At 41.7% G+C, this 21681-nt stretch overlaps 3 protein-coding genes across 5 annotated transcripts in view; 1 reads left to right on the top strand and 2 right to left on the bottom strand.

The window, feature by feature from the left end:
* The first annotated feature begins 478 nt into the window (after nucleotides 1–478).
* Nucleotides 479–1831, top strand: LOC125568402. Its single transcript, XM_048730668.1, has one exon. The coding sequence runs from the start codon at nucleotides 479–481 to the stop codon at nucleotides 1829–1831; it is 1353 nt and encodes a 450-aa protein (XP_048586625.1).
* Nucleotides 1832–6875: 5044 nt separating this feature from the next.
* LOC5500726 lies at nucleotides 6876–11010 on the bottom strand. Of its 2 annotated transcripts, none has more exons than XM_032369126.2 (5): nucleotides 10851–11010; nucleotides 10348–10449; nucleotides 9624–9827; nucleotides 9001–9250; nucleotides 6876–7600 (listed from the first exon to the last, which is right to left on the bottom strand). In XM_032369126.2, exons 1-5 carry the CDS (start codon nucleotides 10869–10871, stop codon nucleotides 7521–7523), a joined length of 657 nt encoding a protein of 218 aa, XP_032225017.1. In that variant the 5' UTR covers nucleotides 10872–11010; the 3' UTR covers nucleotides 6876–7520. The 2 variants fall into 2 exon arrangements, with proteins under 2 accessions (XP_032225017.1, XP_032225018.1); XM_032369127.2 differs by having other exon boundaries at nucleotides 6876–7566.
* Nucleotides 11011–14138: 3128 nt separating this feature from the next.
* LOC5500783 overlaps nucleotides 14139–21681 on the bottom strand; it is a 15965-nt gene continuing 8422 nt past the window's right edge. Inside the window, exons 7-18 of one of the 2 annotated variants that reach the window (XM_048729792.1) lie at nucleotides 21467–21681; nucleotides 20721–21094; nucleotides 20477–20644; nucleotides 20276–20386; nucleotides 20092–20190; nucleotides 19866–19956; nucleotides 16419–16793; nucleotides 16060–16185; nucleotides 15659–15778; nucleotides 15394–15516; nucleotides 15114–15236; nucleotides 14139–14979 (exon numbers count right to left, since the gene is read on the bottom strand). The exon at nucleotides 21467–21681 is cut by the window's right edge and continues 4 nt beyond it. In XM_048729792.1, coding sequence (XP_048585749.1) covers nucleotides 14375–14979; nucleotides 15114–15236; nucleotides 15394–15516; nucleotides 15659–15778; nucleotides 16060–16185; nucleotides 16419–16793; nucleotides 19866–19956; nucleotides 20092–20190; nucleotides 20276–20386; nucleotides 20477–20644; nucleotides 20721–21094; nucleotides 21467–21681 — 2530 coding nt within the window. In that variant the 3' untranslated portion in view covers nucleotides 14139–14374. Of the gene's footprint in view, nucleotides 14980–15113; nucleotides 15237–15393; nucleotides 15517–15658; nucleotides 15779–16059; nucleotides 16186–16418; nucleotides 16794–19865; nucleotides 19957–20085; nucleotides 20191–20275; nucleotides 20387–20476; nucleotides 20645–20720; nucleotides 21095–21466 lie in introns of both variants that reach the window. The other variant, XM_048729791.1, reaches the window with a different exon arrangement.

Here is a 21681-nt window from a genome sequence, read left to right as displayed (position 1 = left end):
TGCAACAATATGGTCACTTGTTGTGTGACGTCATCGATGACGTCACTTAAAGCAAAAAAAAAAGGATTAAAAGCAAAATTATTCATATCTCTTGAAACAAAACATTTTTTCACAACCAAACTCGGTAGGTGTCATGTTGGTGTCAAGGGGGGTGCTCCAATATGGTCACGTGATTGTGACGTCATCAATGACGTCACTAGAAGCAAAATAGGCTGACGTAATTAAAATAAAAACATTCATATCTCCTAAACGTAACATTATGTGACAACCAAACTTGGTATGTGTCATGTATGTGTCAAGTGGGGTGCACCAATATAGTCACGTGATTGTGACGTCATTGATGACGTCACTAGAAGCAAAAAAATATATATATAACCTATATATATATATATAACCTTACTCTAAAGTTCGTAGTTCTACATGGACTCGGACACGTAACCCTCGTAATCTTATTGATACTCAACAGTGGCAGCTAGAGATGAACAACCCTCAGCACCTTCATCGAACATATAACTTTTCGATGATGAACAATGTAAGGCAACCCATCCCTGTTCTTGTCAATAACTATCCAGCAAATGATAAACTGGTGGAGTCTCAATCTAAACGAAAATCGGTGAGATCAAGTAATTTAATCCCGATCCCTATTGTCAATACCAACAAAGATAATATAAACAAAAAGATTAGACTGCGTCTGTCTCACCTTAATGTTAGATCAGCAAATAATAAAGCTCCAATTATAAAAGACTTTACGGTGGACAATGCCATAGATATATTGGCAATCACGGAGACGTGGTTTAAGAATGGTAATTACAATTCTGTCGAAATAGGTACCCTTTGTCCTACAGGATACCGTTTTCTTCACAGCCCAAGGCTAAATGCAAGAGGTGGTGGTGTTGCACTGCTCTTTAAAGATCGTCTTGAAATCATCAGCCGGATTTGTGAACAGTTCAACACGTTCGAGTTCATGGATGTGCGGCTTCGTGATTCTGTCCAGCTCAGGATTTTTGTTGTCTACAGACCACCTGAATCCACATACACATTGTTTTTTGATGAGTTCTCTCGATTACTGGAGCAGGTTCTCGCTGAGTCTAATGGTCAACTATTGTTCATTGGTGATTTCAATCTCCACATGGATTATGCTAATGACAGATATGCTAAAAAGTGTTCCAACATATTAAATGCATTTGACCTAAAGCAGCACGTCAAAGGCATAACGCATAAAGATGGCCACACCCTAGACCTTGTAATAACTAGGTCTGATGATGACATCATCAAAGGGATTTCTGTCCAGAACCCGATGATTTCTGACCACCATGCCATACACTGTGAACTTGACCTTTGCAAACCACAGTTTGCGAAGAAAGTCGTGAATTTCAGAAAGCTTCGATCGGTTGACATAGACCAACTTTCTGAAGACCTTCTCAACTCTGAACTTTTTCAAAACCAACAAGTGAATATTAATAACCTGGTTATAAAGTATGACAACACCCTTAAGGCACTGTTAGACAAGCATGCCCCACTAAAGGCGAAACTTGTTACCATTCGCCCAAAAGCTGCCTGGTATACACCCGAGGTCTCTGAGGAAAAAAGAAAGAGACGGCGCTTAGAGAGGAAATGGGGTTCCACTGGTCTTTCAACTGACCGTGCTAATTATGCTTACCAGTGTGGGGTAGTCAATAATCTTATTGATTCACTAAAGACCTCATACTACACATCGATCAAACAGGAGCATTCTTTGGATCAAAAGGTTCTTTTCAAAACCATTAAAACAAACTTCTTGAGAAGAAGTCAGTTCAATATTACCCAGTTGCATCCTCTAGTGAGGTGTTAGCCAACAACTTTGCTGATTTCTTTAATGAAAAAATATCTAAAATCCATCTAGATCTAATGGAACAGCAAACCATGGTTGGCCCCAACCCTTATTGTGACCATACGTGTACAGTGGAAATGAGTGAATTTGATGTAATTTCAGAAGATGATGTTAAGATCCTAGCTCACAAGCCTATATCGAAGTCTTGTAATCTTGATCCTTTGCCGGCCTTCCTCTTAAAGGGATGCTTTAGTACACTCCTTCCTATAATAACCAGGATTGTTAATGCCTCGCTTTCATCAGGTGTAATGCCTGACCCAATGAAAGTTGCTGAACTTCACCCTTCATTGAAAAAGCACAATGCCAATCACCTACTTTACCCTAACTTTCGTCCAGTTTCTAACCTACCGATGGTTTCTAAGGTGATCGAAAAAGCTGTCGCTGAACAATTGACAAAGCATATAGTTAGCAATAATTTGGATGTTTCTCTCCAATCTTCTTATAAGAAATTCCATTCCACGGAGACAGCTCTTATTAAGGTGCAGAATGACATCTTATGTACCATTGATGGTGGAAACTCGGTATTGATGCTACTGCTTGACCTGTCGGCGGCATTTGATACCGTTGATCATTTCATTCTTCTTTCACGACTCTCATTGAGTTATGGCCTGACTGGCAATGTTCTCGCTTGGTTCCGCTCATACCTTACATCCCGAAAACTGTATGTACGGGTTGAGGACTGCAAGTCATCTTTGCGTAGCCTGGAACGAGGTGTTCCTCAGAGCTCTGTCCTAGGCCCGCTACTCTATCTTGCCTATACTTCGCCCATTGCTCAGATCATAGCATGACATGGCATTCTATACCACCTTTATACGGATGATTCACAACTTTACGTTTCTTTTCGAGGTAATTCACAAGATGAACTTTTGATGGCTAAAACTAAAGTTGAATGTTGTGTTCATGAGATCAATGCCTGGATGGTGCATAATGGGCTAAAACTAAATCATGATAAATCAGAACTTATTCTTTTTTCCTCCAAGTTCTGTCCTGCCCCAAGTCTTGAACATGTAAAGGTGGTTGATGAAATCATCAAACCTGCCTCTGCTGCACGGAATCTGGGAGTAATTCTTGATAAGTATCTTTCTTTTGAAGATCATCTCAAAACGGTATGTAAATCTGCAAGATTCCACCTCAGAAATATTGGCAAAATTAGGAAGTACCTTGACAAGAATTCCACAGAAATACTTATACATGCCTTTATCAGTTCAAAACTAGACTATTGCAATTCCCTCCTTTATGGATTACCTGACTACCAAATTCATAAATTACAACTAATTCAAAACACAGCTGCTCGTATTATCAGCTTAACAAAAAAGACTGAGCATGTAACACCTATCCTGCAAGATCTCCACTGGTTACCAGTAAAGTACCGGATAATTTTTAAAGTTTTATTGACTGTTTTTAAATCTCTCAATGAAATGGCTCCACCATATATTAAAGATCTATGCAAGTATAAAACTCATTCCCGATCACTACGGTCTGCTTCTCAACAATACCTTCAGGTCAAACGGGGCAATTTGAAGACCTATGGTGACCGCGCTTTTTCGTTTGCGGCTCCTAAACTATGGAATGAGTTGCCATTTCACTTAAGGACAATACAAAATCTCAATACTTTCATGCAAATGCCTTAAGACTCACCTTTTTAAAGAAGCATTTAATTTATAATTAGTTTAAAATTCATTTTTTTTAATATCACCGTTAATTATACATTACATACACACATATATATATAACTGACAAAAACGCGCATTTTCTAGAATAGCGTGCGCTATGGATAAAAAGAATTTAAACGATGTTTCGGCGAAACGGTTAGGTCTATCTACCCGCGGGGTCTTAATAGTGATGACTTTTTTTGTAGTAGGAACCCACGTAGAGATGTGTAAATTCTTTTTATCCATAGCGCGCGCTATTCTAGAAAATGCGCGTTTTTGTCATTTGTAATGTTTTTGCGTCTCGCGCCACTATTCTGATGTAAATAAGCTTGTAACGTTTCACCTTCTTCAGTCTGCCCTGAAGAAGTCTTATTAAAGACGAAAATTTGGCAGAGTCGATTTCCAGTTTTTGTGTATTATATTTTAATTATAATATCGATTTTTATAAATGTAACATTTCCTATTAAACACAATGTATTTTCAGGGTGATTTTTAATTTTTAATTGTGTAATGTTTATTTAATTGATATATAATTGTAAAGTGCCTAGGGCAATTATTGATGAGGCGCTATATAAATGCCGATATTATTATTATTATATTATTATTATTATTAAAATATGCTGACGTTATCAAAATAAAAAATATCTATATTTCACGAAGGAAACATTGTATGGCAACCAAACTCGGTAGGTGTCATGTAGGTGTCAAGGGGGATGCAACAATATGGTCACGTGTTGTGTGATGTCATCGATGATCTCACTTAAAGCAAACTTATTATCGTTCCCTATGAAATATATACCGGGAAGCGTATCGTCCATCCCATTACTAGCGTAAGCTATATATACATGTGTATAGGGAGTATTTATTTAAGTATCCATCGAGTGGAGCTTATCAAATAATTAAATTTGTGTTCAAGCAGAGGTTTTTCTGTTTTTCTATGTAGAGTTTACTGTTTAGTAAATTGGTGATGTGAATATCCTGTTGTAATTTGGTGATGTGTGGATCTGCAGTCAAATTGGTAAACTGTAAATCTCTTGCGCCGTGAACTATCTTTGCGTTTTCCTCTCAGTTTTTTTAAAGCATTTAAATCATTTTACATAAAGTTACCTCACCGTGGTTCGTGATTACTAAATTATTACCCTTGCATATAACACCACTGTGATTTTGCTTTAAATAAATACTATTTATAATTTGGGCATTTAATTGTGCCACGCGAGTCATATTGACAGCCGATGTATTTTGTCAGCGGCCTGAAAAGGGGCGGCAGGCGTCGAGTCTAGTATTTGTGTCAGGCGTAGTTTTATTTTTCCTCTCCGACTTTTAAAAAATAAAATCGCCTGTTATACTCGGGCTAATTCCGATTTCATTAAGAAAAATATATCCATATCTCATGAACAAAACATCGTATTGAAACCAATCTTGGTATGTGTCATGAAGGTGTCAAGGGGGTACACCAATATAGTCAAGTGATTGTGACGTCATCAATGACGTCACTAGAAGCAAAAATAGGCTGAAGTTATCAAATAAAAATTTTTTTGTATTTTTTTAGAAACATCGTGAGACAACAAAAACTCGGTAGGTGTGATTTATGTTTCAAGTGGGGTGCAGTAAGATGGTCACGTGACGTCATCCACATGACATCATCGCCGAAACATCGTATGACAACTAAACTTGTTATGTGTCATGTAGATGTGGGGGGAAGGGGGTATAACAAGTTGGTCGCGTGATCTGTGAAATCGTTGTCGTGGTCAAAAACATAAATAATAGTAATATTTAATATTTTTAAAATTATTAAGTGAAAATAAGCAAGGATTTGGTCGTTTGGAGCTCCGCTTTTAGACAATGCCTAAACACGAAGTTAGCTTCAGAAGGCTCGGGCTTGTCACGATCACTAAGCCTCTTGCCTAGACTACACAGTACTGTGATCGCTAGGGTTTTTGAACAAGAAATAGAAATATAACAAGAGGCACGGGCAAACCAGACGAAATGTTCGTGTATCTAATATTATCTTTAATTTGTTTACCAAATACATCTGTAATAAAACCAATTTCTTGAAGCTGTTGTCATAGATTGATCTGGTCCCGTTTTAGCCGTGATTCATAACAGTTTAGGCGATTTTCCTCTCTCATCTCGATTCACCTAGATTTGTCTTCGAGATATGAGGCTTTAAGTGCAATTTTCAAATGTTCAAAGTAAGAATTCTCCTCGTTTTTAGGGAGAAGTCATGCTTTGATCGGAAATTAAGCCAACTTTGCTCGCTAATATCTAAATTTCATATGTTCTAAATTTCTTTTAAAATTGGAATTAAGCTTTTGGTCAGAGGAACTACGGATATGCTGATCGCGCGCGCGAGTGCACGAGGCTGCACGCGCAATTTGCAGTTAGCATGAATGCTTTTTTTATCCACCACCCGTCGGTTTTGTTTGTCTACAAAAAAAAAGTTGCAAGCTAGAATTCAAAGTCGTAGGTGATATTGAAGATGAGAGCAACGAAATTCAAGTCCCAAAGAGAGAAATATTTTTTGTCTGAGACTGCGCGTGCAGTTGAGCTCAGCTGAGCCCCTGAAAAACATTAAGAAAATATTTGGGAAACAGCCAAGCCCTTACTGGTCATTTCCTTATATATATTTTTTTAAATAGGGGAGCCACAATGCCCCCAGTGCCCCACCCCCCCCCCCCCCCCCCAGCTACGGCCCTGAAAACAGTCCTGTTAAAAACAGTTTCTACGCGCTTGATTGCCGAAACGTACCCGAAAGTCGCAATCCATCTTTGACTTTTGATGTCACGCAATCGCGTACATACTCGCACTTCAAGCACTTTTGCCCTTGTTCGTTTATGTTTGCCACGATGGAGGAAACAGTCGTGGATTTCAGCGCGCTTAGCATCGAGCGCAGCACAAAACCTGGCGCGCACAGCGACGAAGTGGTGCATAGTCCAGATCTGGGACTCTTTTTCATTATTTTCATGCAATAAACACTGGACCCTCTTTCACGCGAACCAAAATGTCGAGAAGAGAGTCCCAGGTCTGGAACATGATGCATGACTTTGAACAGCTTTATAAACACAGCAGAAGGGTAGCCTAGGGTCGCTTTGTAGTGCCTGTGCCTTTCACCACTGGGTTCTGGGTTCGATTCCCGGTTTCGAAGTGAGCTGAGTTAGTTGTGCTCGCCTTTGCTCCGAGGGTTTTCACCGGGTCCTTCCTCCCTCTACAAAACCAAGAACTTCAATCTTCGCTGTGATCCGTGGTCAGACATGAGTTGTATGCCGGCTGCCCATGCCTACAACTCGACCACGTCTGAATTTGCGCTGTCGTAATTCAGTATCTAGCGGCAATAAGAGGAATTTGCTACTCGATTTATTTTTTATATTTATTAGAAAACAAATCAATATTACCTACCAATAGGTATGCAAACGATAACATCCTAAAGCCAAAGCACAGGTTATATGGAATCGAAAGGAACATTTATTTTACCCGGCATATAACATTACAATGTACCGTTATCTGTTCCTTTCTTAGGTGCCTTGAATGCACTGTAGCATTCATTAGCCCAAGCAGGTAAATATGACATTCTACCCACTCACCTCAAGTTGCAAGGCCATAAGTTTAAGACTGCCAAGCAGGGTTTTTTACCCCCCCCCCCCCCCCCCTTCCTTGTGATCCTTGGGTTATTTATACAAAAAGACAGAAAAAAGAGTCTCTGAAAATGCATTCCTTTTTAGCTAAGAGAGGACTAAGCTTTGAGCACATGCATTCGAAATAAGGCGAATTTATAACATCCCTAAAGAAAGTCTTTTGTTAGAAGAGAGGTAAATGATCTAATAAACACACCCTGTTTAATAAATTCAGCCCTAAGCTAAGCTTGCCCTTCCCCCTCCCCACCCTACCAGCTCTAAGGAATTCCGGTAATATAAATCTAAAATAATATAAATGCCCCTGGTGTTTTTAGAGCATTTATAATGCTGTTACTATTTTACTTAACATATTGTAAAAAAGTCTACCTATTCATTAGTTTTACTTGGAAGAGGCTCGGCTTGGCCAGCTTCACTGTAGGGTGGTGGAGGGGAATATGGTAACCCACCTGAAAAAAATAGTATTCAGACAATTTTTAGACCATAATTTACTTTAAGGTAATTCCCTTGAATTGCACTGCACACCACTTCTGCGCATAGTGACGCGCGTTGTTTGTTCGAATTTTCCGGCATTAAGTGTGCGCGCGCGCCACAGTTGTACAAGAAAACAAAGCAAAAGGCATGCATTTTTTTACTCAAAATAGCTTTGACAGAAAAACGAAGTCGGTTACCCCCATTTTTTATTTGCTCAAATAGTTAAATATATACGGAAAAATGATATACTGAAATAAGAAAAAAAGTTGGGTTGTAGAAGTTTGTTTATTTTCTCTTAAAAGCCATAAAATACTTCAAAATGGCGCTTCTTACCGTATAAATAATGGCGAAAACAATGTCTTTTAGTGCGATCTCTTAAATGTGATTTGTTTTGAACGTTAGCTACTACGGGTTATTGTTTGGGAGATCGGATTTTGGTAGCTCGACAAACAGAACTTAATTTTCTAAAGACTATAGGCACTCTTTTTGAAAACTAAAAGTTGGGATTTTTCCTCGCACAATCAGTAAAAACGCGTCAACTTTACGCCCCTCTGTTGTGAAAACGAGGTCGGTACCCCTATTTTTTTATTACATTTTTTGAAAGCCCTTAACTTCAATATTGTTTATGCCAAGTTTTTAACAATGTCTTTTAGTGCGATCTCTTAAATGTGATTTGTTTTGAACGTTAGCTACTACGGGTTATTGTTTGGGAGATCGGATTTTGGTAGCTCGACAAACAGAACTTAATTTTCTAAAGACTATAGGCACTCTTTTTGAAAACTAAAAGTTGGGATTTTTCCTCGCACAATCAGTAAAAACGCGTCAACTTTACGCCCCTCTGTTGTGAAAACGAGGTCGGTACCCCTATTTTTTTATTACATTTTTTGAAAGCCCTTAACTTCAATATTGTTTATGCCAAGTTTTAAAAAAATCTGGGTTGTAGAAGTATTTCAAGGGAATTACCTTAATTAACAAGGAGGGCACTAGTAGTATTCTGATATCAAACCACATTAGAATTAGGGATAACAAAGAAAATATTAGAGTTGAAATTTGACAAAAAAGTTGACACTTTAAGCCGCATTGTCACCAGTTTACTTCCGGAGGTTTGTCAGAAACCTCAATCGTCAAAAGACAAAAGAATATATCAGAATCCACGCTACAAAATGGGCCATCCCCTCTAAATTATCAGTCAAATCCTCGAATAAACTTAAAAAAAAACACTGCTTTTAAAATTTTGATCTATTTTCACAGTTTCCATTAAAAATCATCAGAGATTGTTACGTAATCGACCGGAAGTAAACTGGTGACAATGTGGCTTTAAATCTGACACAGATCTACATAGGGGTGTGGCCCATAGCATATATCAAGACCTTACCGTGAACTCTTGGATCATACAAGGGTCCACCAGGAGCAAATATCCTTGGATCAAATACTTGGGGCCCATAAGGGCCTTGCATAGGAGGGGTGCCTTGCTGTGGTGGTAGATATGTTCCCTGTGCTCCTTGCCACACTGGGTGGTGCTCAGGCCCCTGGGGACTCGGCCATTGTTGGTTGAGGTGAGAATGGGCTGCTTGTTCCTGATTGGCTAGTGATGGAGAAGCATGTGGGCTTTGACTAGGTGATGCCTGTTTATAAAGAGAACACTTTAAAGAAACTTTAAGATATATGGACATGGGAAACAATGTAAGGTGCTGATTGAATTAAGTACTAGCAGTGAGTCAGTCATGGATCTAAGATTTTTCATAATCTTGTATCCCTTGGCTGTATTCTACCCCTTCAGGCTTTCTTATCACTCCTCAATATAAGAAATATTTTTTATTCATAATTAATTTCTTTATTGTTCTTTTAAGAGATAAGATTTCATCATGCCTAATGAAAAAGACAATTTTTTCAGGAATTCTATATCAAAATATAGGCAGCTAGAATATGTATTTTAATTGAACTCTCAAATAGCTTTAATTGTTTATATGTAAGTCAGAGGGTTTCTACAGTACTTACCTGATTCTGAAACCTTGGGAAGTACTTTTGAGGCAACAAAGCTTGCATCCAGTCCACCATGTCATCATAAGAATTTGCTTGCAGGTACCAGACTTGACCTGATCTGGTGTAGAGCTCAAAAACATTCTCTTTTCCTGGGTATTGTGAGGAAACTTTCACATCTGCAATATCACCTCTTGTTATACTGCCAACAGGTTGGGGGGCCTTAAAGAGGCATTAGTTAGATTGATCGGTGTCTTGTTTAATAAATTGTGAACACTTTGCAAATTCTTTCCTTTTTGCAATTTCAATTCGTTTCACTTCCCATTTCACGGTTCTTTGCTAATATCAAATAGAAAAAAAACGGGTGAACTAATGTACATACACATCACGTTTAATGTATACTGATAGAAGGGCAAAGATGTAAAAAAAGCCCTTGATGATCACGCTTGTCTTTATAAGTTTGATTGCTGGTTGGTTATGCAGGCGCATACCCAGGATTGGCCGAGTGGGGGTGCGCAGTCATAGGTATTATATGGAAAAAGCATAGTATTTGAAGATTTCTTAATAAGAAATGACCTGATTTTAGGGACCAAGGGGGGGGGGGGGGTGCATGCACCCTGCGCACGTCCCTGTGCATGTGCCTGAACCAATTAATTATGGTGCTAAGACAAGTAAACTGTAAACACATTCTTGCTTATAAGAGTGTTAGTTGGGAGGGAGTTGGCTGTTCATGTAGACTTACATGTGGGGATTCGAAGTAATGCAGATAGCTTCTTTCCAGCTTGAAAAACCTTTTGGCCCATCCAGTGAACACATTCCTGTACTTTTTCAGATATCCTTCTTTCTGTTATTGCATGGGAAATGTAATCAGACATTAGCGCAACCATATAAATAAAGTGGATAAAAAAATTATATTACAGTTGTATTGATAGTGAAAAAATTACAGAATAGTGAGCTTTTACCCTGAATCAGGTTTTTCAACGATCTATAAGACAAGTCTCACGCCAGAATTTAGCCAGAGCTTTTACTGTAATTATCAGTGGGATCGACAAAGAAACTCCATAAAAATGTATCCTATGCAACAATTTTTTAATATATAGCATACTGATTTCAAATATACATCTATAAAAAGAACAGTCAAATGTAGATTAAATTGTAAGTTAACTTAAAGAAAGTAAAATGAGGTTCTGATAAACGACATGCAAGCTGATCGGCGCGCCGATCTTTTCAATACTTAGACCCTACCGTTGGTTTTGTCTGATCCATTTAGAGGCCAAAGTGCCCTTTTTCAGCTTATAGTAGCAGCCATTGATTCATTCGCTCAGTTTCTATTTTTGTGAGTGAATCATGTACAACGATTTACCAAAGGAAAGGGTTCCATTACAATGCAAACCGCTGAGAAGAAATTCCGTTGCGTGGGCTCCCATCCACAGGGAGCTCACTGGATATACTGTGGAGTCACCACAACGCCGAAAAAGTCAACTCTCGGTTCGCAATGGACGTGATTTATGATTCTAGATCAAATCAATCTGGTATGACATTAATCTATAAGTCTGACTTTTTTAAGCTCAATCCGATAATTATAGTGGCATAAAAAAAATCCCTTAAATTGTTCTTCACACTCCTCCCACCCCTCCCCCCCCGGAAAAATAGGTCCTCTTTTTTAGGATTTCGCACTCCCCACCTCCCCCCCCTCTTTGTTGATAGACAAAATCAATAATATATCGTTGTATCGAAGGTCAAAATTACGCGTACGATTTTACAGATTTGTAAAATCGAGAATATCGTTTGTATCCAATATTATTAAATAGGTAATTTCTTATACATTTCTCTGTATTTTCGCCGGGAGAAAGGGACGCCATAGTAAAATCGAGGTTATCGTAATAAAAATCCAGTATCGTATAAAATTCAGGTTTCACTGTAATGTTGTTTTTTATTTGATGAGTTTTATAAAATCCAAAATAGTACTTGTTAACACCGCCAAAGCGTGCGCAACTTGTGAATACTCTTCGTTTTTTTTATTTCAACTCTTTTTCTGTTTATTAAACAATTCATTTATACTAAAACTATCAACCTTATAATATTCTGTCTATCCTCTCTTTCTTTATTCTCTTGAAAAAGAGCTTAGTAATAGGCCCTCATTTGGATAAATAATACATTGTCAATTTTCTTGGCTTTTAGCAACTCTAGGTTCAATTAATTCATATTGAGTGTAGCTATAAAAGCTGCTAATTTCTCTTTGCTAATGTCTAAACTGTCTATTCTTATAAACTAAAATGAAAAAGTTGACACAACAACTACTTGGTCGACCTCATCTTAAACTCCCATGCAATATGGTGCGGCCATCTAGAGGGGGCAAACTGACCAAAACTGTTTGCAAATGCCCATTGGCGGATCTCAAAATAAAAAAACAAACTGACCAAAACTGTTTGCAAATGCCCATTGGCGGATCTCAAAATAAAAAAAACCAAACTGACCAAAACTGTTTGCAAATGCCCATTGGCGGATCTCAAAATAAAAAAAACAAACTGACCAAAACTGTTTGCAAATGCCCATTGGCGGATCTCAAAATAAAAAAACAAACTGACCAAAACTGTTTGCAAATGCCCATTGGCGGATCTCAAAATAAAAAAACAAACTGACCAAAACTGTTTGCAAATGCCCATTGGCGGATCTCAAAATAAAAAAAACAAACTGACCAAAACTGTTTGCAAATGCCCATTGGCGGATCTCAAAATAAAAAAACAAACTGACCAAAACTGTTTGCAAATGCCCATTGGCGGATCTCAAAATAAAAAAAACAAACTGACCAAAACTGTTTGCAAATGCCCATTGGCGGATCTCAAAATAAAAAAACAAACTGACCAAAACTGTTTGCAAATGCCCATTGGCGGATCTCAAAATAAAAAAACAAACTGACCAAAACTGTTTGCAAATGCCCATTGACGGATCTCAAAATAAAAAAAAGAAAACTGACCAAAACTGTTTGCAAATGCCCATTGGCGGATCTCAAAATAAAAAAAAACAAACTGACCAAAACTGTTTGCAAATGCCCATTGGCGGATCTCAAAATAAAAAAACAAACTGACCAAAACTGTTTGCAAATGCCCATTGGCGTGTGTGTGGGTGGGGGATGGTGTAGGGGTAGCGCGTTGGACTGCAATAAATTCTGTCAATTGGTGCATGGGTAGTTAAAATTTGGACTTTTCTGTCCCCCCCCCCCCCCAGGAGGGGAGGGGATACTCCCTACATCCATTGGACGGGGATCATCGTCGTATCTTAGGTATCTTTTAGGGGTGAAAATTAGAATGCCCAGATTTTTTTTTTACCTCGGTATCTTTAAGTGTGCTATAATAGCCATTGCTCATCCAACTTGTAGCTCATGCAAGAGCGATGAAACGTGTCGGTGTTTTTATATCACTAACCAGCGAAAAAATCACACAACCCACGGTATCTTTTAGGGAGTAAATTCATTCCTAACCACGCCCACTTTAGTATCTTTTAGGGTTAAAATATAACCAGACCACACCCATCTCAGTATATTTAATGGTTGTTTTAAAAAAATTCCAACGATGATCCCCGCCCGTTTGATATCTCAGTACCCCCGGTTTTCTACACCAGGGACCGTGTTTGCTCCCCTTTAATATACGGCATATATATTATGTAATCAGGGATGAATCCATTTGGAGGTGCCCTTATATTGAATATGGTTGTCGTAAGTTTAGACATTTTATATCTTATCTTTTTAAAATAAAAATAAAAATAAGATGGAAAGAGCAGCATCCTGAACACCTAGATGCCCCTGAAACTACTCCTAATGTGTTACCATTGCAAACATTCAGGCTCGTAAGGATTTTCTAGGGGGGGGGGGGCATATCAATATTTGGGTGACCTTCCTACCCACTCGGCCAACCTCTTTGAGGCTTGGGTCTAAGGGCTTTTAAAGATTAGTTAGATAAAGATATGACCAATCGACCAAGTTTTTCTTTAAAAAAATTGTTGCAAGTCTCAAATTGACAGGAATCAGCATTTTTCACCATGTTTTTTTAGAGATTATGGATCGAGAGAACTTTAGCTCTTCTAAATACGGGCATAAATGCCCATATATGGCAATACATACGAAGGGCACTGTATGTGGGGAATTTTAGGGGTTTGATATGGGGGGGGGGGGGGGGGGGGGGGTTCGAAATCCGAATAAGTGGGCCTAACATTTCCGGGGGAGGGGGGAGTTCGTTAATAAAAATCTGACCATGCCTTTGCAGTATCTCCACCGGACGTATATTGTCGAATTTGGCTACATACACTAGTGTGATCTAACTAATGCTTTATAGTTTTGTCTAGAAATAATAGTACGAGAAAGTGGACCTTTAGCCGTTGTGGGGTACGGGCATGAACATCTTCAATTCTGGCTCTACTTCAGGTAGTTTTAAACATCCTATACCTTAACTGTCACTGATTCCAACAATAATCGCGGGGGGGGGGGGGGGGGGGGTCCACGGTTTATTTAATGCGTCTGAGCAATACAACCATGTCTTAGGTAGCATCAATAAATTCATTTATTTATCCATTTTATTATTTATCGAGTTATGAATTTGTTTATTCTCTTGTTTAATCCTGATTGTTGAACTACAAAAAGTAACACTACAGACAAAAATCATTATCTATGATAATCTTTATGCCATAAACAAATCAGCATCAGGTGAAAAAGATTGTTCTTGGCGATATTAGCAAAAGTTGGAAGGAACACCTTGTCCCGGAGGTCAGCCGAGTTAGCCATAGCACTTTAATTTCCCCAGAGTATGATACCCGGCCTCGTTTGGGCTGTCAAAATCGCCGAACCTCATCTCGCGTACAGGGAGAGACGCCTTGTCCGTCAGCAGGCCTCCGTCACTGCGCCATGTCTCGTCATTGCTGTCACAGTTGCATCCACGGGACGGGTTAGCACACGATGACGTCATCCCGCATGCACACTTGTTACTCCCGGGAGTCGCACCTCCCCAGTACGTCATCTTGGCATTGTCACGTGACACCCACCATGCGTAACCATGTGTTATGAACACCGTGTCGTAGCACTCCCACTGTATGTACTGCTCGCAATTGGTGGAGACATCTGTGAGCTTCTTCAGTTGATTCCAGTTTGCATTATAGTAAGTAACGGGACGTGAGTATGATCCGGGAGAATCGGGGAGTCCATCATGGACATAAGTACGGGACTCGCTGTCATGACTAATCACCGTCACCCCCACCCCTCCCTTGTCAGTCATGTCGCAGTACACGTGGAACGCTGACTCCCCTCCAGGACCGTCAGGGTCGATACTGTACGTGCCGCTGGAGGACTGGGGAGAGGTGCTTTTGATGGCGCTACACGAAGAAGCTGAAAAACAACAAGAGATTGAATCAATCGAAGAAAATAGCAGATTTTGCACTGCATGATGGATGTGAACACCTTAGTGTAGAATATAAACATAAGTTATGTCGACAATTTTTAGTGTTATTTAGAATACTAACCAATGCATGTCTTCCCGTCGCCAATGTAACCATTTCTGCATCTGCAGATATACGAGCCGGGTGTGTTGATGCAGCGAGCGTTGGCATGACAACCGTGTGATCCAGCCCCACATTCGTCGATATCTGAAGAAAAAAGCGCGGGAAACGGCACCTTTTAACCTTTAACCAAATGCCTCTTGTGAGCCTAATTTTTTTTTATTTTGACCATCTGTCACGTATTTCACTAGATTAAGTATTGATAAGATTAAATGCTTTATAGCACATAGCACTTTAGCCAAACCTGTGCAACTCTGTCCATTTCCCACGTGACCATTGTTACAGCGACATGTGTACGAGCCAATTGTGTTACGACACTGAGCGTTGGCGTGGCAACTATGCGTTCCCAAGGTGCATTCATCAATATCTGCGTTATGATTAGAATTTGTTAGAATTGTATTCGTTATGACTATTTAGAAAGCTCATCATTTTAATTTAAAGGTAATACTTTCTTGATTCATAGAATAACTTGCTGCTCAGAAATCATGTCTTATTTAATTTGCTCTCACCCGTGCAGTTGAACCCATTTCCAGTGAATCCCGGATTGCAAATACATGTGTATGAACCAATCGTATTCGTACACGTAGCATTCCCGTGACATCGGTCTGAGACTCCACATTCGTTCAAATCTAGACAAAATGATGATTGATTTTATAAGGTAGGCGCTTAAATGAATGGGATCACCGTACAGGCGCGTATACAGGGGGGTCTCCGTACCCCTCCCCCCTTAGCCACCAAAATGTTCGTCAAACGTTATACTTATTTTATATACGATACCTATGACTCCCCCCCCCCCCCCCCCCCTCCCTCGGCACATCCTGGGTACGCGCTTGCCACATTAGCATAAGCTCATCATTTGTAAAAATAAGATGTATAAAGACACCTGAAGTTTAATATCATAACACTTTACCATTGCAGCGGTGTCCGCTGACCGTGTAGCCAGCAGGGCACGCGCATGCGTACGACCCGGGCGTGTTGACACACGTGGCTAGGGTGTGGTCGCACTCGTCCGTTCCTTCTGAACACTCGTTATAGTCTGAGGAAAAAGAATCACATTTTTATGTTTCCCTTTAGGCATCTATTAATTCAGAGGTAGTATGCACTGTTAGTTGGTAACACTAGCTTGCACGTGTGTATTTGTGTTGTTACACATACCTCGTATACACGTGGAACTGTGTTGTTATACATTGTTTACATACCTCGTTTACACGTGTAGTTGTGTCGTTACACATACCTCGTTTACACGTGTAGTTGTGTTTTTACACATACCTCGTTTACATGTGTAATTGTGGCACGCTGAACACTGTACGTCATTCCACTCGTATCCATAATTCACCCCAAGCGTGTGCACACAGTCCTGATTTTTGTAGTCGTTCGGTTGGTTCGGCGCCCAGTTCGTGAAGTTCGTCGGTGATCCGTCGGCCCAGACGAAGCGCCCCTCAGTGGCGACGTCACTCAGCCCGACCCAGGACTTCTCGCCATTGTGTTTCTGCTGGATGAATACGTTTTCCTCGTGGTTGTGGACGCTGACCAATCCTGAGCTCAGGACTGCGCATGCGCTCTCCGCTCTTTTCCAGGACAGGCAGATATCACTTGTTTTATAACAATAGCCTCTAAAGTAGTTCCACCCAGAGCCACATACGTCTGTAAGATGTCAATAGACACTTCAGATAAGTTATCCTTGATACGACAGGCGGCGATGTATCCAGACAAACTGCCTCTTCTAACCTTAAAACCTTAAATCCTTGATACCTGCCTGCTTGGATTCTGTTCACACACCCTCGGAGCCGTAGCAGGCCTCGATTGTGTGGGGGGATGAGGGAACAATACACAAAAAACCTTAATGAAATATTGGGAGGGGGCACAGCCACGCCCCTACTGGTCATTTCCTTGAACCTTTTTAAACGCGTCTCAAGTGCCCAACCCCCTGCTACGGCCCTGGGCCTACATGATTAGACCTCGATCGAGTACAGTGAGTACTCACTGATCTGATAAATATTGGACCTAGAGTGCAGCGCTGTTTACATATTATCAATGGCTGTTCTTTCTCTAAAATGGTCTTAGAAAGACTCAGGTGAGTGGGAAACCTCTGATAATCTAAAACGTTAGGATCTTGCGATCTATCTTTCAAGATGGCGGCAAGCAAAAAAATAGTAAACACGATATCCTGCAAGTTTATATATATTTGACATCTTTGATGACAGTTGCTCTGATTGATGTGATGAGTAGCCCCCCCCCCCCCCCCCACACACACACACACACACACAAACTCACAGTCATTCCCCTAGACTAGATAATGACAGCTGATCTGACTGATCCTCGACCTAACCCGAGAGTGCAGCGGGCGGGGTGTTCGGGTGTAATGATTAGCTCCCCATCCCCCTAGGCCAGATAGTGGCAGTTGACTTGATTTGTGTTAAGTCTTACCCGAGAGTACGGTTATTGAGTGGTGAGCAGCTTCCCCCCACTCCCATCCCCCTAGACAAGATGATGACACTTGACCTGATCAGTGACTTCACCCCCACCCCCCTAGACAAGATGATGACACTTGACCTGATCAGTGACTTCACCCCCACCCCCCTAGACAAGATGACGACACTTGACCTGACCAGTGACTTCACCCCCACCCCCCTAGACAAGATGATGACACTTGACCTGACCAGTGACTTCACCCCCATCCCCCTAGACAAGATGATGACACTTTGCCTGACCAGTGACTTCACCCTCATCCCCCTAGACAAGATGATGACACTTGACCTGACCAGTGACTTCACCCCCATCCCCCTAGACAAGATGATGACACTTGACCTGATCAGTGACTTCACCCCCACCCCCCTAGACAAGATGATGACACTTGACCTAACCAGTGACTTCACCCCCATCCTCCTAGACAAGATGATGACACTTGACCTGACCAGTGACTTCACCCCAATCCCCCTAGACAAGATGATGACACTTGACCTGACCAGTGACTTCACCCCCATCCCCCTAGACAAGATGATGACACTTTGCCTGACCAGTGACTTCACCCTCATCCCCCTAGACAAGATGATGACACTTGACCTGACCAGTGACTTCACCCCCATCCCCCTAGACAAGATGATGACACTTGACCTGACCAGTGACTTCACCCCCATCCCCCTAGACAAGATGATGACACTTGACCTGACCAGTGACTTCACCCCAATCCCCCTAGACAAGATGATGACACTTGACCTGACCAGTGACTTCACCCCCATCCCCCTAGACAAGATGATGACACTTGACCTGACCAGTGACTTCACCCCCATCCCCCTAGACAAGATGATGACACTTGACCTGACCAGTGACTTCACCCCTATCCCCCTAGACAAGATGATGACACTTGACCTGACCAGTGACTTCACCCCCATCCCCCTAGACAAGATGACGACACTTGACCTGACCAGTGACTTCACCCCTATCCCCCTAGACAAGATGATGACACTTGACCTGACCAGTGACTTCACCCCAATCCCCCTAGACAAGATGATGACACTTGACCTGACCAGTGACTTCACCCCCATCCCCCTAGACAAGATGATGACACTTGACCTGACCAGTGACTTCACCCCAATCCCCCTAGACAAGATGATGACACTTGACCTGACCAGTGACTTCACCCCCATCCCCCTAGACAAGATGATGACACTTGACCTGACCAGTGACTTCACCCCCATCCCCCTAGACAAGATGATGACACTTGACCTGACCAGTGACTTCACCCCAATCCCCCTAGACAAGATGATGACACTTGACCTGACCAGTGACTTCACCCCCATCCCCCTAGACAAGATGATGACACTTGACCTGACCAGTGACTTCACCCCCATCCCCCTAGACAAGATGATGACACTTGACCTGACCAGTGACTTCACCCCTATCCCCCTAGACAAGATGATGACACTTGACCTGACCAGTGACTTCACCCCCATCCCCCTAGACAAGATGACGACACTTGACCTGACCAGTGACTTCACCCCTATCCCCCTAGACAAGATGATGACACTTGACCTGACCAGTGACTTCACCCCAATCCCCCTAGACAAGATGATGACACTTGACCTGACCAGTGACTTCACCCCCATCCCCCTAGACAAGATGATGACACTTGACCTGACCAGTGACTTCACCCCAATCCCCCTAGACAAGATGATGACACTTGACCTGACCAGTGACTTCACCCCAATCCCACTAGACAAGATGATGACACTTGACCTGACCAGTGACTTCACCCCCATCCCACTAGACAAGATGATGACACTTGACCTGACCAGTGACTTCACCCCCATCCCCCTAGACAAGATGATGACACTTGACCTGACCAGTGACTTCACCCCCATCCCGCTAGACAAGATGAGGACACTTGACCTGACCAGTGACCTCACCCCCATCCCCCTAGACAAGATGATGACACTTGACCTGACCAGTGACTTCACCCCCATCTCCCTAGACAAGATGATGACACTTGACCTGACCAGTGACTTCACCCCCATCCCCCTAGACAAGATGATGACACTTGACCTGACCAGTGACTTCACCCCCATCCCCCTAGACAAGATGATGACACTTGACCTGACCAGTGACTTCACCCCCATCCCCCTAGACAAGATGATGACACTTGACCTGACCAGTGACTTCACCCCCACCCCCCTAGACAAGATGTTGACACTTGATCTGATTAGTGATAGTCCTTACCCCCGAGTACGGCGTAGTTTACGGTGAGCGGTGAATAGGCGCTGTTGTACACTTGCTTTACGCAGATCTTGGCACCAGTTGCGTTTACATGCTGTGAAAACAAGTTCAAGTCAAATAGAGAAAGAAAAAAAAATATTAATAGCAGATCAACTAATATTTTGTTTGTACAAAATAGAAGTAAAACGGTATGACCATGAGTAATTGCGCATGCGCACTATACCTCTACCCAGGCTACTGCTCCGTCACTCGGTTTGCCTTTTGCAGCGATGGTCGGTGTGAGTAGGACAGAGGGCACGTGACTGTACAATCTGCTAAACCGGCGATGCTGAAGTAATACATTATGATATAGGATTAATTAGCAGTACTCTTATGTTTTTTCCCATGTTTGAATAGTAAAACGAATGATCTACCTTACAGAAGGCGTTATTGTATCGTTTTGGTGGCGGTTGTCTGTTGCTAAAATGAATGAGCCCGTGTTCCTTGAACAGCGGTCTGTGCAAATTGTCAAATGCCATCCAGCTCTAAATAATAAGAAGGAAGGTTGGTTCTCATATTGATTATTGACAGAGATACTTAGTATTTCTGTTCTTATTTCAACCAAGCAACCTTACCGCAGTTATATCTTCGTGCACTCCGTCAAAATTCTGCAACTCACGGAGACACAAATCAAAACCGGAAGCACTGACATCCTCGACCCAGGCCATGGCCGCATCACGCTTGACCCTACGATGTGTGTGATGGACAGTGGCTAGCACTGTGGGTGCCCGGGCCAGCAACCCCTATGACAGATAAATATGTGTTTGAGGATCTTACATTGTTCTTGTTTTATTTTATAATATGACATCATCTTCTCACCACTGGTAGTGTCACGTGTTTACAGCTAGTGCCAGTCCACCACTTTGAAAAGCTCTCAACCCCGGTCACCCCGTACTGAGGCGAGCCCTGGTAAGCCAGCCAATCAACGCTCGCCTCATTTGACCCCGCCCTCTCGTACCGACCCGCGAACATGGTGCACACGGTGAAGTTATTCTGCATGACATCCTCCACCCACACGGCCGGGGCGTCCATCACGGAGACTGAGTCCGAGCTGTTGTAATGATTGACGGTTGCTATAACGCTTACGTCCTTGTCGGGGTAGAAGGTGTAAGGCGTGAAGTGAATCGTCTCGCAGACGAGATGAGAGTGCGGCGCGCGGTGCAAGGATCGACGGCCTTGCTGTATTGGGAACCCTGTTGGTGTGAAATAGAGAATAAAAATGAGAGAGAAAGTCATGATATTTGACGGTCATTGCTTTCGCTCTGGCTGGCTAAGCCCGCTATAGGTGTTATGTAAATGAGAATGTTAGCCTGTGAAAATAAGTCGTCGAATTGTTAGTTAGGTTCTCAAAATCAAAATTTTGCAAGGAGGTGGCGAAGGTGAGAGATTTGAGAAGATTTATTCTAACAAATTAAAAGTTAGATGTAAAATACAAAAAATTATCAGTGTGACAAAATGAGTTCACACATGAATTCTAGTGAATTCAACAAGACATCTTAAATTGAAAGAGATCGATGCTAAAATCACAAAAAAAAAACATATATATTACCAGCCTTCCAGCGTACCTGTACAACTTCCGTGGTGGAAATAAGTAAAGTTGCCCTTGATTCTGCATACGTGCTTTTTGAGGAGGCAAAGATTGTCAAAAGTCTGGCCGTTGGTCCCGCAGACTTGATCTATGTACGTGGGACATTTGCTGGGGCAGACACACAGCGCGTCATTAGCGGCAAACGCCTCGCACTCAGCGAAGTACTTACAGGTCACATTCAGACAGGGGTGG

This window comes from Nematostella vectensis, chromosome 7 (assembly GCF_932526225.1).
Source record: "Nematostella vectensis chromosome 7, jaNemVect1.1, whole genome shotgun sequence".
Classification (NCBI taxonomy): Eukaryota; Metazoa; Cnidaria; class Anthozoa; order Actiniaria; family Edwardsiidae; genus Nematostella; species Nematostella vectensis.
The sequence above is the reverse complement of the archived record's forward strand: the minus strand, read 5'-3'. Positions and strand labels throughout refer to the sequence as shown.

What these genes read in the sequence shown, in the direction of transcription:
- LOC125568402 (XM_048730668.1), top strand. Translation starts at nt 479, where the DNA reads ATGAACAACCCTCAGCACCTTCATCGAACATATAACTTTTCGATGATG.
- LOC5500726 (XM_032369126.2), bottom strand. Translation starts at nt 10,871, where the DNA reads ATGGATCAGACAAAACCAACG. An exon ending in TGGATCAGACAAAACCAACG is followed by an intron (nt 10,450 to 10,850) that starts GTAGGGTCTAAG and finishes ATGCAATAACAG; the next exon opens with AAAGAAGGATATCTGAAAAA. An exon ending in TCCCAAGGTTTCAGAATCAG is followed by an intron (nt 9,251 to 9,623) that starts GTAAGTACTGTA and finishes CTTTATAAACAG; the next exon opens with GCATCACCTAGTCAAAGCCC.